The sequence below is a fragment of the Armigeres subalbatus genome, chromosome 2 (assembly GCF_024139115.2).
Source record: "Armigeres subalbatus isolate Guangzhou_Male chromosome 2, GZ_Asu_2, whole genome shotgun sequence".
NCBI lineage: Eukaryota > Metazoa > Arthropoda > Insecta > Diptera > Culicidae > Armigeres > Armigeres subalbatus.
The window spans coordinates 133,459,743-133,475,644 of NC_085140.1; the positions used below are offsets into that span (position 1 = coordinate 133,459,743).

At 39.1% G+C, this 15,902-nt stretch overlaps 1 protein-coding gene across 3 annotated transcripts in view; it reads right to left on the reverse strand.

Moving 5' to 3' along the window:
* Nucleotides 1-312: 312 nt before the first annotated feature.
* Nucleotides 313-15,902, reverse strand: part of LOC134210867 (cysteine dioxygenase type 1-like) — a 31,941-nt gene continuing 16,351 nt past the window's right edge. For all 3 annotated transcript variants that reach the window (XM_062687253.1, XM_062687252.1, XM_062687251.1), the window contains 2 exons: nucleotides 649-1,117; nucleotides 313-568 (listed from right to left, as the gene is read on the reverse strand). In XM_062687253.1, coding sequence (XP_062543237.1) covers nucleotides 560-568; nucleotides 649-1,117 — 478 coding nt within the window. In that variant the 3' untranslated portion in view covers nucleotides 313-559. The remainder of the gene's footprint in view (nucleotides 569-648; nucleotides 1,118-15,902) is intronic.

Consider the following 15,902-nt stretch of genomic DNA (forward strand, 5'->3'; position numbering starts at 1 on the left):
TTCGGTCGTTCGTGTGTGATATTGTTGGTCGAATAAATTGATTGTTCGTGTCGCTGTTGATAAAACTTGATGGATGTTTGAATAAACGAGAGGTGGAGTCAATGTTGGTCAAACTGCTTGACCGTGTGTACGTTCCATTACACATTTAATTCCGATAACTCGGAATGTATATGGAAGGAATATACATTACAAACCACCCTTCTGTACGATTTATGTAAATTTGTAAACGATAAAAAAAGCTGCACCCTGCATTAATTAATCCTATTACTTTTGGTATGAGATAATATTACATACGTTTTAAAAACACAATAATTTCGTAGCCTGTTTTTATTTATTTATCTTAAATTACATATACAAAATTAAATGCAATGATTGAAAATGTTAAGATATAAAACTGTTTATATCTTTATAATAAAACAAACATTTCTAATCCTATAACTTTAGATTTAAAAAGGCCTGAATGCTAGAAATTCATTCAAATCTCACTCTTATACATCCGTGCTTTTGAAGCTTTTCACAGTCAGTTGAAAGCAGAGTTGAACATCGTGCCGGTTTGCGTCTAGTTGTCCTGCAAATAATAATAGTGAAAAAGAAAATCATTTATCTACTAATAATCGAAGGTGAGTAATGGTATCAAAGCAGTAATACCTGAGCTTGTCTCTTGCCGTATTTACTCCAGAAAGTAACCTTGCACTTGGTGCGTTTGCCATTCTGCTTGTTGAAGATAGAGCACGTGTCAAAGGGGGGACAGTATAAGTGCAGCGATACAGCAACGTCTGAGTGGCTTGGGTTCTCAACTCGGTGAAGCCCGAGATTATCGTTAATGTAGCACACTCCATTTGTCTCCAAGGAGGATCGGGAGATTTCCTCCAACTCTTCGCCATCGTACTCGATTTCGTCCGAACCGTTATCATTTCCAATGTGGGCTATGCTATCTTCGTTCACAGTCTTATCTTTAGGCCATGCGAAACGCACCTCCGTTAATTGTCCTTTGAGCATCTTCATGAAACAGTGTGAGTCAGCATGGTCGTGGATAGCCGAAGCATGTCCTTCATTCCAGCAGAGGATCATCAGATTGAACTTTCCATTGCCAGCGTCAACCAGATTGCGAGTGTATCTGTATGAATGCAGAAAAGATAATGAGTATCGTTGACCCGGTTATTTTAGGAAAAAAACGTTGCGATGACGTGTAAGACCAGTTTAGCTATTGGAAAACAAGATCGCTCATGTTAGCTATAGGGAGAAGGACCATTTGGGCAATAAACCTTTTCCGGACCACAACGTTCCCAATCAACCGCATTTTGATCTCAAGACAAAATTTTCAAAACGACTTATCTGCTTATATGTAAACAAAGATTCAAACGACGATTTGATGTATCTGATAGCTCTCCCACGCAAACCAACACCACCAATAGGTAGGTGAAGGTTTTCGCTACCTGTTTATGGCGTTGGTTTGCGTGGGTGAGCTATCAGATTCGTCAAATCGTCGTTTGAATCTTTGTTTACAAAAGCAGATAAGTCGTTTTGAAAATTTTGTCTTGAATCTAATGATTTGATTTTCGGTACATCACGAGAAACTTACACTGATACTAACTATGTACTAAAAAACAAGTAATTCGATTGCAAAGCCTCTGAGTAATAAATGTTGCGGACGAGAACAGTGGTGATGCTCGAATGGTCGTTTCCCCTATGTTGTTTTTTTGTAAACATATCAATCAATAGTGATTATATGATATGACGTATTATCAAACGGCGCGACAAAGTGGTGTGACGAGCCTTTTCTGTTTTTTGCCTTATAATGGACTGATTATTTTTTCTATCAGGAGTGTCAATTTCGAAGAATTACAAGCAGATTTGTCTTCGAAATGAGTTTTGGTTTTTTTTTATGACTTTATTTACGTGAGTTTTAATATATTATAAAAGTCATCAAGGAAACGTAATGGGATTTTTTTTTAAACTATTAAAGGGTTTTTTCAATGCGTGTGTGACCATAGCTTCACTTCATTTGTGGGCCATGCGGATGGCGGCGACAGTAGTCTATGCAATTTGTGTTTTCTGGAATGTGAGTTCGATTTCCCTATCATAGTAACAAGAAAACTGACCGTTTAACGATTTATTTAGCTCCAAAAGGCGTCAAAACCTAGAGTATTCCCCTTTAAGAATAATGGGCATTAGGCATAACAAGCACAAGGGGCCCTCCTTAGCAGTGCGATAAGACGCGCGGCTACAAAGCAAGACCATGCTGAGGGTGGCTGGGTTCGATTTCCGGTGCCGGTCTAGGCAATTTTCAAATTGGAAATTGTCTCGACTTCCCTGGGCATAAAAGTATCATCGTCAGCCTCATGATATACGAATGCAGAAATGGTAACTTGGCTTAGAAACCTCGCAGTTAATAACTGTGGAAGTGCTGAATGAACACTAAGCTGCGAGGCGGCTCTGTCCCACTGTGGGGATGTAATGCCAATAAGAAGAATAAGAAGAAGCATAACAAGCACCAAAGAACGACCGTTGACTTAAGGGAGTATTATGCCTAGCGTCCATTACGTCTAACGTAAGGTGACCAGACGTCCCGCGTTTCGCGGGACAGTCCCGCATTTTCACCATTTGTCCCGCGCTGAAAAGAGTCCCGCGAAATGTCCCGCGTTTCACTTATTTCAAGACAATGTCCCGCGAAATAAAGAAATATTTAATAAATAGCAGTAATTTAGTAAACGTTCTTCAAGAACCTATAAGATTTTGAAAATTTATTATATTGATTAATGATTTTCGATTTTCGTCTCATACAAAGCATCGCTCCGGAGGCTTGATGAGTGGTCTTTCACCCAACGCCACGGTCACACTCGCATGTTGTTTAAACCTTTTTTCTGCGTCCAAATTATATTTCTTACACCTTAAATAAAATTATCATCAGTAACAAACAGAGTAAAGCCCCAAACGCAATACAACGGAACGGCAACAGAAACGGAAAATTTGACAGAAAATTTGGACACAGAAAAGAGGTTTCTCCAAGGGTTTCTCATATTGTCATTAACGTCATTTGTATCTTTCCGTCTCCTACAAAATTATAACTTTGATAGTGCAACGCTGAGCGGCTGCACAAGCACTGACTTAAAACACGTGTTTTTGGTTTCCAATTTTATTTCGTCCTAAACTCTAGCGAGTTTGAGGAATTTTGACAAGCCTGCTTTGGTGTATTCTAGTGATCCTAGTCAAATCCTCATGGACGAGGATAGACATTAAATTGGATACCTACTAAAAGAACTATAATAAGTGAAATGGAAGATTTGAACGTGCTATTGAGGAATATTTTACTCAATCTGCAACAATAACAATGCTTTTAAAGTGAAGAACTGAAATCATTTCAAAATTCACAGAAATAATAAATTTTCGAGATTTTTCGGCTATACAGACTGATTTATAAGAACAAATTTTTAAATTTTGTCCAACGTTTCGGCATCGAGTGCGATGTCTTCTTCAGGTAAAAAAATTGTTTGCTCTTTGTAATGGAACGCCTACCATACTTAACAAAAAGCGATCATTTTTTTTCTCCTGGAAGAAGACATTGACCCCGATGTCGAAACGCTGGACAAAATTTAAAAATATGTTCTAATAAATCAGACTGCATAGCCGACAAGCCGACATCTCGCCGACATCTCGAAAATCAACACTACAGTAGAAGTCAATAACAATGCTCTTTTGGCACAGATTCTGACAGTACCGTCAACTGGGGGGAAGATGATCATTTTTTAGACAAAACATGCATTAACAATGTGTGTTTACATTTTAAATCGAAACAAATATTTTCAAAACATGTACAGCTATACGTTGCAATAATCAACAACTTTAGTTTTCTGAAATGCATTCGCATTTATTAAAATAAATTAAATTATCACACATTTTTTGAGTAATCTGGTTCGGGGTGAAGTTGATCAAGACAGCTCTACTAAAATTATTATGACCTAGTAGTCAAAATACACTAGGTTATTTGTATGAATGTTGAATTTACTACGTGAAGAAGTCTACGAAGTCAATATTTGAAACGAAAATTGCGTCATTTATGACTATCTCTCTTTTTCTTCACAAAATACATTTTCATGATTATAATCGAAAAACTCGGATTTCTACCTAGCGATAACATTACTTGAACGGAGAATATTGTTGACTACCGTTTCATAAAAAAAATTGGCACTTTTGACTGACATATCAAATGATCATCTTCACCTCAATGATCATCTTCCCCCCAGTTGACGGTACTCGATTACTCGATTGGCTCAAGATCTCTGAATGTAGGATCTCTTCAATTTCAACTCACATCGTGTTCGTATGTTGTTATTATTTCAGTAAAAACTTCACTTGAAATCTGAGCAAGTTCGACGAATTTTATGTAGCTCGGATCTTTTTTTGTTTCAAGCTTATGGAAAAAAATATGATAAATCGTGTGTCAGTTTGCGGGGAATAATAAAAAAACCTGAGTAAGATGTAGGGATTTTAAGCAAATTTGAGCACTTTGCCTAATTGCATAAAACGAATAATAGGATCACTTTGAATGTTAGCTAAATGAATCATGCAAACAATACAAATAAGTTTAACTATCAGGAACTCGCACCGTTGTAAAAAGTTGAACAGATTCATTCACAACAGAGGTGGGATTGTGTTTTTGATACAGGGCCAAGCGAGTCCAAGAGGGGTTTATCAAATTTTAAAGTTTTGACTTGAGCACATTTTTGAATAAAAACAAGGATTTACAAAATTTTGTCCCGCGCCGGCATAAAATATATCTGGTCACATTAGTCTAACGTATTTAAGATTATCCTACTCTGTCCGTGATTCCATAGTTGACGTATCAACCATTGCCCTTTCCAATGTAATTGGGATGATTTGCGGACACATTTCAACCCGTAGATACCTAGAAATGAGATTTGAACCATGCAACGTATCGATGTTACAGCGGTTGAATAACCTTTGTAAACGCGTAGTAAGTCATATTCGCTGAAATTCTTAATAATTGATACGTCAACTATGATATCATGTCTTATACTGCCGTCACACGCATGTTTGTCCCATATTTATTATATTATAAAGAGTAACTTGATTCCACTGGACATCCATCAATTTTCTATTTAAATAGTAATGCTCGTAATCTGCCGCATGTTTCATTTGGGGTCTCCAGTTAGCCTTGCGAGCAGAGGCGTTGGAATGCCAATCCGGAGATGGCGAGTTCGATTCTCGGTCCAGTCTAGGATGTTCTAGGGTTGGAAACATTCTCGACTCCCTTGGCACAGTGTGTCCATTAGGGTGGTTCAAAAAATCGATTTTGCTCCACAGTGCTCATCTGATTCTTTACCATATTCTGAAGTTTAACGATCATGACTAAAGATTCGCAACCTGTCTTAAAATCGATTACTAATTATTGGGGCGGTTAATCAACATGCGGTTTTCGTTGGGTGAAAGCTGTTGAGTATTCCCTTTAGCTATGTAGGTTCTCTTTTAACATGCGCTTGATGGCGAAGCGTCATTAACAGTATAATGAAAAATAAATTTCCATACTAATTTGCATGCAAATTTGAAACGGCTTGTGCTAAATCAGTTTTAATCCACATGTGCTCAAATTTTCAGAGGACACTCAGAATATGGTAAAAAATCAGATGAGCACCGTGGAGCAAAATCGATTTTTTGAACCACCCTTGTGTCCATTGTACTTGCATACTCATGACGGGCATACAAAAGTTTTCAATTAATAACAGAGGAAATGCTAATAGAATACTGTTGAAAGCAAGCCAAGTGCCATAGAAGAAGAAAAAGAAGAATCTGGATACTTTATTTTACTGCTTTGACAACGCGAGATAAAACGGGAAAGTCCCATCATGCGCGATTCTTTGGACGATGATTCTGGTGGGATTTATCGCGTCTGGGTTGAATCGATCATGAGTTTTGAGAATCTGAGCTTTTCCCAACATTGACTGCCCGCCTTTGCTATCAAGTCTCTTTTCGTATGACCAGTGATTTATTTAGCAGTGGGATGAGTCCCAAATTTAGTAGTTATTCAATAATTCATTTCAGATGCTATAGTTCAAACTGTTCAACATTGCACACGAGGGCGCAGAAGAACGGCACTATCATCACACGGTCGCATATGCTCCTGGGCTTTGCGGACGACATCGACCTCATTGAAATTGATCGCAGAGCAGTAGCGGAGGCTTTTGTCCCACTGAAGAGGGAGACGGCGAGCATAGGCTTAACCATTAACTCTACCAAGACGAAGTAAATGGTGGCAGGTAGAGATAGGAAAGACCTAGTGGTGTTGGTGCTGAGGTAGTGCTTGATGGGGATGTGTTAGAAGTTTTTGAAGAATTTGTTTACCTTGGAACGCTTGTGACATGTGACAATGAAGTTTCCCGTGAAGTGAAAAGACGTATTGCTGCTGCGAATAGGGCCTTTTACGGATTACGTAACCAGCTTAGGTCCCGCAACATGCAGACGGAAACGAGATTTGCTCTATACAAAACTCGGATTCTACCAGTGGCCCTTTATGGACATGAAGCATGTACGTTAAAAGAGGCGGATCGGAGAGCTTTCGGGTTTCGGGGAGCAAAAAGTGCTGCGTACAATACTCGGAGGGAAACTAGAAAATGGTGTGTGGCGCAGACGCATGAATCATGAGCTGTATCAATTATACAAAGAACAAAATATTGTGAATCGTATAAAATACGGCAGACTTCAGTGGGCTGGTCACTTCGTGCGAATGTCGGAAGAAAGAATAGCGAAAACAATATTCAACACAGAACCAGATAGGGGCCGGCGACTTCGTGGAAGGCCACAAATACGCTGGCTGCACGCGGTGGAATCAGACCTGGGGACCCTGAACGGTCTGGGAAACTGGAAACCCAAGACCGACGATTGTGGAGCTCTACAATACGCAAGGCATAGGTGTATCGACGCTGTAACCAACCAGGTACCAGGTAGGTAGTTCAAACTGTGTTAAATTGTGAACTTTTAGTGCGATGATTTTTTGATAATTATGTCGAAAACAGTACATTCAAAGTTAATTGCCTATATGCCACCCGGAGTGGAAATTAATTACTATGTCTGAAACTTGATTATGCATATGTACAACATGTGATAGATTTAGTTCGGAAAAGGTATTGGAGGGTAACCCACCGAAGGGGCGGGTACTAAGCTGCGGTGGACGACGGAGGTCCTTCGTAGCTTAGTAGGGAAAGCACCTGTCAAGCAAACTGGGGTCGTGGGATCAAAGCCCACCGAAGGGGCGGTTACCCTTTAATACCTCTTCTGAACTAAATCTATCACATGTTGTACATATGCATAATCAAGTTTCAGATATGTCGAAAATTTCAACTTGTACTAAATTATAACAAAATTCTTTCAAGAAGGCTTGTCTGATTGTAACAACTTTTATTTTATACAAACATAAAGATGCTCAAGCAACATGAAATAAATAACAAATTAAAATAATCCACGTTATCTCCTGGTGCCCCGAGAGAGACGGTTAGGTGGTGCCCACTACGGAAAATGACGAGGTTTCATATGAGATTTTGGTCCATCAGCCAAATCCCGCAAATATATTTTTATTGCGTATTGCGCTTTTTGTCTACAGCAATAAGTTTGCTGTATTCATAGCTGAGCCTTTGTATTGAGCCTTATCCTATTTGAATGATACGGAATCGATCGACTATCAACTACTTTTCGGACAATATAAAACAAACCGTAACACAACCTTATCCAACAGCGGAGAATTTTTCATGAATCGGAGAACCGATTCATGAAAAATTCTTAAGTTAACTAGTGACGAAAAATCTGACTAGAGCAGACTGGATACTTAACCTAGGCCACAAATATAAAAAAAAACTAAATCTATTGTAAACCTTAATAACGGTAGCGAATCCTACCAAAAGTTGTCTTAACGCCAATAAGTCTTCGCAAATTGTCCTATAATCAGATTCTTTACTACCCTAAACTAACTCTGATGATCCTACAATTAAATTGGATTACAAATGATTCTCGCGAAAAATCAAATGAATCACACACTAAACAATCAAATCGATACTTGCCATAATATCAAATCGTCATTACTATCATTGTGGGTTATTTCGCTGGGCGCCAGAGTAACAGGCCCCACGTTGGACGCAATAGTTACAATTTGCTATACAAACATAAAGGCACGCAATCAACCAGAAACAAATAACAAATTAAAATAATGCACGTTTCTTCTGGTGCCCTGAGAGAGATGGCTAGGTGATGCCCACTACGGGAAATGACGAGGTTTCATATGAGATTTTGGTCCATCAGCCAAATCCCGCAAATATATTTCATTGCGTATTGCGCATTTTGTCTACAGCAAACAGTTTGCTGTATTCATAGCTGACCTGTTGTGTAGGATGCTTATTCTATTTGGGCACCTCCACTAATTTATGCCATGTGGCACCAGCAATATAGAGTCTATGTTTATAAATCTCTCTTTTACTATTTTATTGCCTATCTTCAGGCCCAAGCACAGAACATCCACAAATCCACTCAAACATTTATCACTTACAAGTAAGATAAAATGAACCGTAACACAACCTTATTCAACAGCACAGAATTTTTCATGAATTTGAGAGCTGATTCATGAAAAAATCTTAAGTGCATTATTTTAATTTGTTATTTGTTTCTTGTTGATTGCGTACCTTCATGTTTGTATAAAATAATACTTGTTACATTGACGCCCCACGTTGGGCGCCAATGTTAGATTAAATCCTTGTCAGAGGGCAAAGAGCAAGGAACGAACCGGCTAATAAACATAAAACGCCTCAATTCATGAAAAGCTGTATCTATGGGGATATCCCTCAGTGCCGGACACATAAGCCATTTAACGAAAAACTCTCTAATTATCCGGATTATGTTCACTTGTATACCATATACACAAAATATGATCATTGATGATTCATACAAACTATATTTGATCATTTGAACACGTTTTTGGACGATGTATTTTGATATTGAATTTTAGTGAAAATTTTCACGGTTCAGAAAAGTGTCTCCTAGTACCGGACACTATTACATCATGTTTAAATATGACCAAGTTCCTGTTACATGAGTAAAGGCATAATTAAGAAAAATAATATTACTCACTTGCTCACTTTCCTTATTTGACTCTCCAGCTAAATTTCTTATATCCTATTCAAAATTCCCACCATTTTCAATGACATCTTCAAATTTTGTTTCTGCTTATTTCTGTGGCTTTCTGATACCTTAGCAAGAAAAAACAATTGAATTGAAGTAAGTTTAACAAAACAGGTGCAAAGAATGGCTACTATCACATAAAAAAACTCAGTTTCCGGACCCGGGGACAGCTAACGGAAAACAGAAATTAATTTTGTACCACATATACATCATATATCTAACAAATCGTGAACGCTATTTAAAATATGATTAATATTGACCATCTCGACATTATCAGAATGCATTCGATTAAGTTTAATATTGTTGATTCAAACCTTCTAAAGTAAGGCGAAACATGAAATTTTTTGACATTTCTGTTCAATTTAAAATTTTGTGCAAAGTTTATAACATGAAGATCTGATATTCCCTGCAGGTGAAGGACTTGTCATTACCTTTCTTTTGTTCTACATAAGATTATGGAGGGATCTCTGCAAGTGCCGTTTTGAGAAGTGTCCGGTGGAGGTGGCGCTGGGGAATCTCCCCCTATGCAAACATTTTATTTTCCTCGTTTGATCTGCTTATTTAACAGGGTTGTTTACCTTTCCCCCATCTCTTAACTTCTACCCTTCATGCCTGCTAACCGTCTACGCTTCCTTCCTTTTCTTCTTTCAACCCCATTCTCCCTTTTTTCCCCATCACGGGGCTAGTCACGAGCACTGCTCTCTTCAAACCAACTCTTCCTCTTTACACGGTGAACCGCTGCTTCACGAACCTGCGGATCACTACCACCGGTTCTTGCTTCCGGAAGTACTGGTTGGGGGAGGCAGCCTGCCGACTAGTCCACACCTTAGATCCTTCCTTCGACCGTGCCTTGGAGCACTTCCGACCGCACGGTGACTCAAACGAAGCCAAAACCAGAAACAAGAGCCCTGTCGAACGACTTACGTCAGCATTTGTACAATAGGTAACTTTCTGTGTCTACTTACTCCTAGTGGAGGCTCTTTTGGTCGGAATTTCGTCTCCGTTTAATTCTTCCGGTGAAATTTGGACACCTTGGAGCGTAAACAGCGCGCTCAGACTCAAGCCTTTTCTTTCCGGATTATCCGCTTCGCTGCCTGCGTTTCCTGCCTTGATTCGCTCACTTGGCTATGCGAAGAGGTGCTGTCTTACGTTCGGTGCTGTTGCCCTACCCATGTTTGCTGCTTTTGCCGCTGCTTTTGCCTGCCTAGCTTATCCGATTGCGCAGATCCGGACGGTTAAACCTTTGCCTCGATTTATGTTGTTCCTTCATGCGTTTTCTTGCGGCAGCAAAGAGCTAACGGCTTTTCTACCGATCTTAGGGGGTCTTATTTCGGGGACAATCGATTTTTAGCGGTCTGTCTTCTTTGCTATTTTGTGACAGCTGGTGGTGCAAGTGGGTGGCGAACGGAAACGACGTTTTTTCGCTGTGTTGGTTGTGACGAGATAATTCTGTTCTCCTTTTTTGTTTTCGAGCCCAGTGACCTTTGCAGCACCATATTATGTAGTAATGTATTCATTTTTATCTTAGGGTTTTTTAACGAAAACATTTTAGTTTGCACACATAAAAAATCAATCAATAAGCTTCAAAATACGAACGTAACACAACTTCACTGTGGGGATTGAATTTTTCATGAATCGGTATGGCGATTCATGAAAAATTCTAAACTTTCACTTCCTTTAAGAAGTTCTCTAGAGACTGAACTGATCATGGTAGTTTAGCTTGAACAGACTTCAAGACTATCTAATCGATACAAAATTCCAAACTAAACTCCCGCAAGTCTTACCATTTACCAGAGCGAGTAATCAAAATCCAAAACTCATAATGATATCACCAACGACAGCGAGTCCTGTCAGACAAATTGATAAGACGCCAACGAAGTCTTGGCAAATGGTCTCTAGAGAAGTTCTTGTCCATCATCTCTATGCTAGCAGTCCCACAGTGAGACATTCAACCCAATTGTTTCTAGTTATTGACCAAACCAGAACAATCTCACAAATAATGAATAACATAGAGGAATTAATGTAAGTAATTGGCTAAATGATTTAAGGCTAGGACATCATCGAGAGTAATGATTCCGCAAACTGCCTATTTTCGTGCCATTTGGCTTAGTCGCTGACTGCTGTCGAGTGCATAGCTATGTAGTTAGTTCGAGAAAGAGCGCATTTCCTCGCTCACAAGAAATAGGGCTCACAATTCCAAGTTGCCTTTTGGGTAAAACCCGGGATGATAAGTCATGCAAACGCCCGAACACTACGTGGTGCCTTGAAGACCTTAGTTTGACAGATTTACTGGATTATGTAGCACGCTGGATCTGACTGATACCGTGGACCCCCGGTAATATGACCGCTTTTAATCTGAACACTTTTTAATTTGAACCCCGTTCGTTTGAACATCGTTCAAATTAAAAATGGTTCAAACGTCATTTAACACGTGGAATCGAGAAAAGAAAAATGGAACATCGTGAAATGGAATGCAGAATCAAAACAAACCAGCCAAAAGAGCAGCCAGAAACCAGTTTTTCTGATGCAAATAGAGTAACCAGAAGTTCAAATTAAAAATGAACCCCGTTAATTTGAATGAGGTACCGTTCAAATTATCGGGGGTCCACGGTACTCTCTGCCAGAGCATAAAATTATCATCTTCATGAAGCAACTTCGGTCCGAATGTTGACAAACATCGCATGAATATTCAAAACATAGAATGACATAGTCAGACGACTACTCCACCAACTTATTCATTCGACTGTCACTGAGTGTGCTTACTATGTGCAGTAAAAAACATAATTAGCATTGTTTATGTTGATGTTGACCGTTGAAAGTGCCTCGCGGATGAAAATCAGATTCAGTTCTATGTGATAATATTACTCATTTGAAACGTGTTCAGATTTCAGATAATTTATCAATTTGTAAAATGTGGATAAATATTCAATGACTAATATTCAACCGAATATTGACAGACCAGAGCCGACTATGAATGTGTCTGGAAGTGAGCTGACGAGTGAAGAAAGGTGGCCTTCACCAAAAAATTTCGATTGTTTTACACACTGCTCTCTGCTGTAAAGGGTGTATTCGATAAAAATGGCACACACATATTTACTCACCAAAATCAAACCGATTATCGGATTGTCTTGAAATTTTCAGAGAATGAAAAACTTTTAATGAGTTATAATTTACAACATTTGTTTCATTTGATTTCATTGACCATCCCGAATGCGCGCACCTTTCTTTTCACTCAACCCATCAAATTTTGTGCAATCGATTTTTCCCATATTTTTGTTGTTTTTACCCAAAGTTTCTTCATCTCCAGCTCTGTTTTAATAACTTTAGGATATTTTCGAAGCTTCGTCTTCACAATTGCCCAGAATTTTTCATTTGAGTGAAGTTCCGGTGAGTTTTGTGGGTTCATATCTTCTGGCACAAATTTAGCTCCGTTTGCTCGGTACCAATGCAATACGTTACGAGCGTAGTTGCAAGACGCCAGATCAGGCCAAAACAGTGTTGATACTTTGTGTTTTCTTATGAATGGCAAAAGACGCTTCTGGAGTCACTATTCGGTGTAAATCGTACTGTTGAATGTTCCGGAAGTAATGAAGGGGGGGCTTACTTCACCACATCCGCAAATCGCCAGACCTCTTAGCAAATTTTAATAACTTCTTTGTTCGGACATCCTCCGGAATATCGAACTTAGACTTGGCAACGAAATATTCATGCCCAGGAAGTTGACGGAAGTCAGCCTTGACGTAGGTTTCATCATCCATCACGATGCAACAGGATTTGGTGAACAACTTCGTGTAAAGTTTCCGGGCGCGGGTTTTTGCAGTGGTGTTATGCTTTTCATTTCGGTTTGGGGCTTTTTGCACCTTGTAAACATGTAACCCAGCACGTTTCATGGTTTTTGTGCACGAAACCAACCGACACCTTGGACTTGTTAGCAACATTTCGTTTGGAAACTTATTGAGCTGTTCTACCACTCCTGGTCATTTTACTGTCCATTGGACCGCTTCTACGACCACTCCCTTCCTTCCTTTGAACACTCAGATGCTCCTTGAAGGTTTTTATTACACGAGATACAGTTGAATTTGCAATCCTAAGCGTTTTGCTATCGATCGGTGAGACGCCTCCGGATTTTGATTGTAGGTGCACAATTTTTTTTCACTGGCAATTTCTTGTTCCGACGATATGATTGGAACCACTGTATGAATAACTATGAAACTCTGCAGATGTAAACAATACACTTTGAATAAGATGGTCAAATTTTCAGGTTTCTTACTCATACGGTTCAAAAGTTATAGGAGATTTTCGGTGTCCCATTTTTATCGAATACACCATTTATCCATCGTCTGTACAACGTCCAGGAATCTTGAGATTGTGCTTCCCACGCATGGTGGGCTTCTTGAGTTTAACTCCTTGTAAATGGAGTCCTTCATTGCGTCTTTTTCTCTGTAATGGTGTTTGGTGTGTCCCTACTGTCTTCGGGATCCAATCTCCCTTGTCGTTGGCCCTTGCCTGTGGTAGGCAGCGTTGGCTGCCTATTCACCTTACTCACTCACTCCACACAGAAGTTATCCCGCTGCGCCTGATAGTGGCCGTAAGGTTTATGGTCTGCAGTGATCCTGCTTACATAGCTATCAACTGTCAAGGTGGAGAGGTAGTCGTGTCGAAGTTATTGCTCATCACACCTGACGTTCTTGCCCTGATTCCTGTTAGCACAGTTTTTGGGAGCACGGTGCTCATAGTTGACAGACTTTGCCGGTGGACATTAGACTGGCCTAGGATACAAAAAGTCGTCGGATTCTTGTGGGCACCCGCCAGGATTTTGCATTTGGGTAAGAAAATCATTTTCTGAAAATTTCAGCCTGATCGGTTATTGCATAAGCCGGCGCAATTGATTTGAAGTTAATATTCGGATTTCAGGCGAAATATATGGCAAAATACACCTCTGTTACTATTTCGTACAGGAAATTGGATGGAAGAGCCTGATTGAGCCCAAATTTGCAGGAAATGAAGTTAACATGCAACTGAACAATTCCACATAAAATTCTACTATGATTAAATAAACTTTAAATTAGTTTTAGCTGATTTATTTGGAGTTGGATTGAGCACTTTGAAATTCAATAATTGCCATGAAAACAAGCGCATGTAATCGCAGGTAGCTGCGATATGTGTTGTGGCGCGCGTGCAGTTACTTATGTTTCAGTGCGCGCGAAACCACGCATCGCAGGCACCTTTGATTGCATGCGTATGTTTTCATGGCAATTATTGTACTCAACCCAACTTCAACTGAAAGCCTCTTTAATAAAGAAAGAAAGACATCGATTTTATAGATGAGTACAAAACCAACAAAAGCATATGTTCATTGTTCGTAAAAGGCTTGTTTTGACTATCTGTATTCCATTGCATATTTCTTATTCCTAGCCTAAAATTAAATTGAATCATAATCTTCCTCCGAGTTATTTAAAAATATTTACGAGATTATGAACATTCGCTCGTAAAATTACGAGCTCTACCTGTCTTTGGATTAACATTTCATATTTTATGAGCATAATTTTTTTCAATATTCGATAAGATTTATTGGACGCGTGAAAAGATATATCATGCATTAATAATTCAAGACTTTCTTTAAACTGTTATAAGAATTTCTCCATCTAATTTAACGTTTAACGCAAGCGCTTTATTGTCTTTCAAGTAGCAGCAAAGTTTTCCAATTCCTAAAGTGCACATGGCTTCTCCATCCTCCGGTGTGACGTTGAACATTCGTTACGCAAAGCATTCCATCTCTAAGTATGGGAGTTACCCCAAGCTTTATTTGGCACTTGTCTCAGCTGACTCAATGCGTCGCTATCGCGGAATTGATTTGTGTGAGCGAGCTTTGTTATCAACGGGATTACAAAGGAGCAATTTCTTGATAAATTTATATTGTGTTTACTGTTGCCGAGCCACACTCGTCATTGCTGGGGGCATAATTGAAGACATACGGACATATTGATATGAGATATTTTCCTTCGAGATATACCCATACGAGTTTGAAATGTTTTTGCAAGGAAACGAATGTTTAATCAATCAACTGATCAGGAATATTTTGATTGGTGGATCTAGGTGTTTTTTTTATTGAACAACAGATAACATTGAATGTATGATGTTGTTTGTAAGAGATATGGAAAATGGGACGTTTTAAATGGTATTCATTAGTTTAATTAGGAAAATTAGGGTTTTACTACCGTTAGAGAAGACGTCATGCAAAACCAGGTGGTCTAATTCTTCTTCCCCTTGAACATTTTTGGTATGATTCGTCCCGCAACGTAAACCCAATAAGGATGTGACGTATTTTATAAACGGCCTCTTATGTACACAGGAACCCCAGCAGGCATTAGGCAAATATACATATATGACGGCAGTATACTGCCCTTCTACGCATAATTGTCCCATGTTACCCTTGATGAAAAATCTCAAACTCGAGTCAATTTGTCCCACTGAAAAAATGAAGTTGTTGTCTGATGATAATAGAGGCTAAAAACCGTTCAAATAAGTAGGGATTCGTTTAATGTCCTGGACAAGTGTTGCCTACGCTCATAACATCCCAAAATTATTTGTTAAATTTCATGATCGAATCGATTCTTGAATTGGTGGGACAAATTGACTCGAGTTTGGATTTTTTCATCAAAGGTAACATGGGACAATTATGCGTAGAACGGCAGTATAATCCTTATCAATTTGTTTATTTG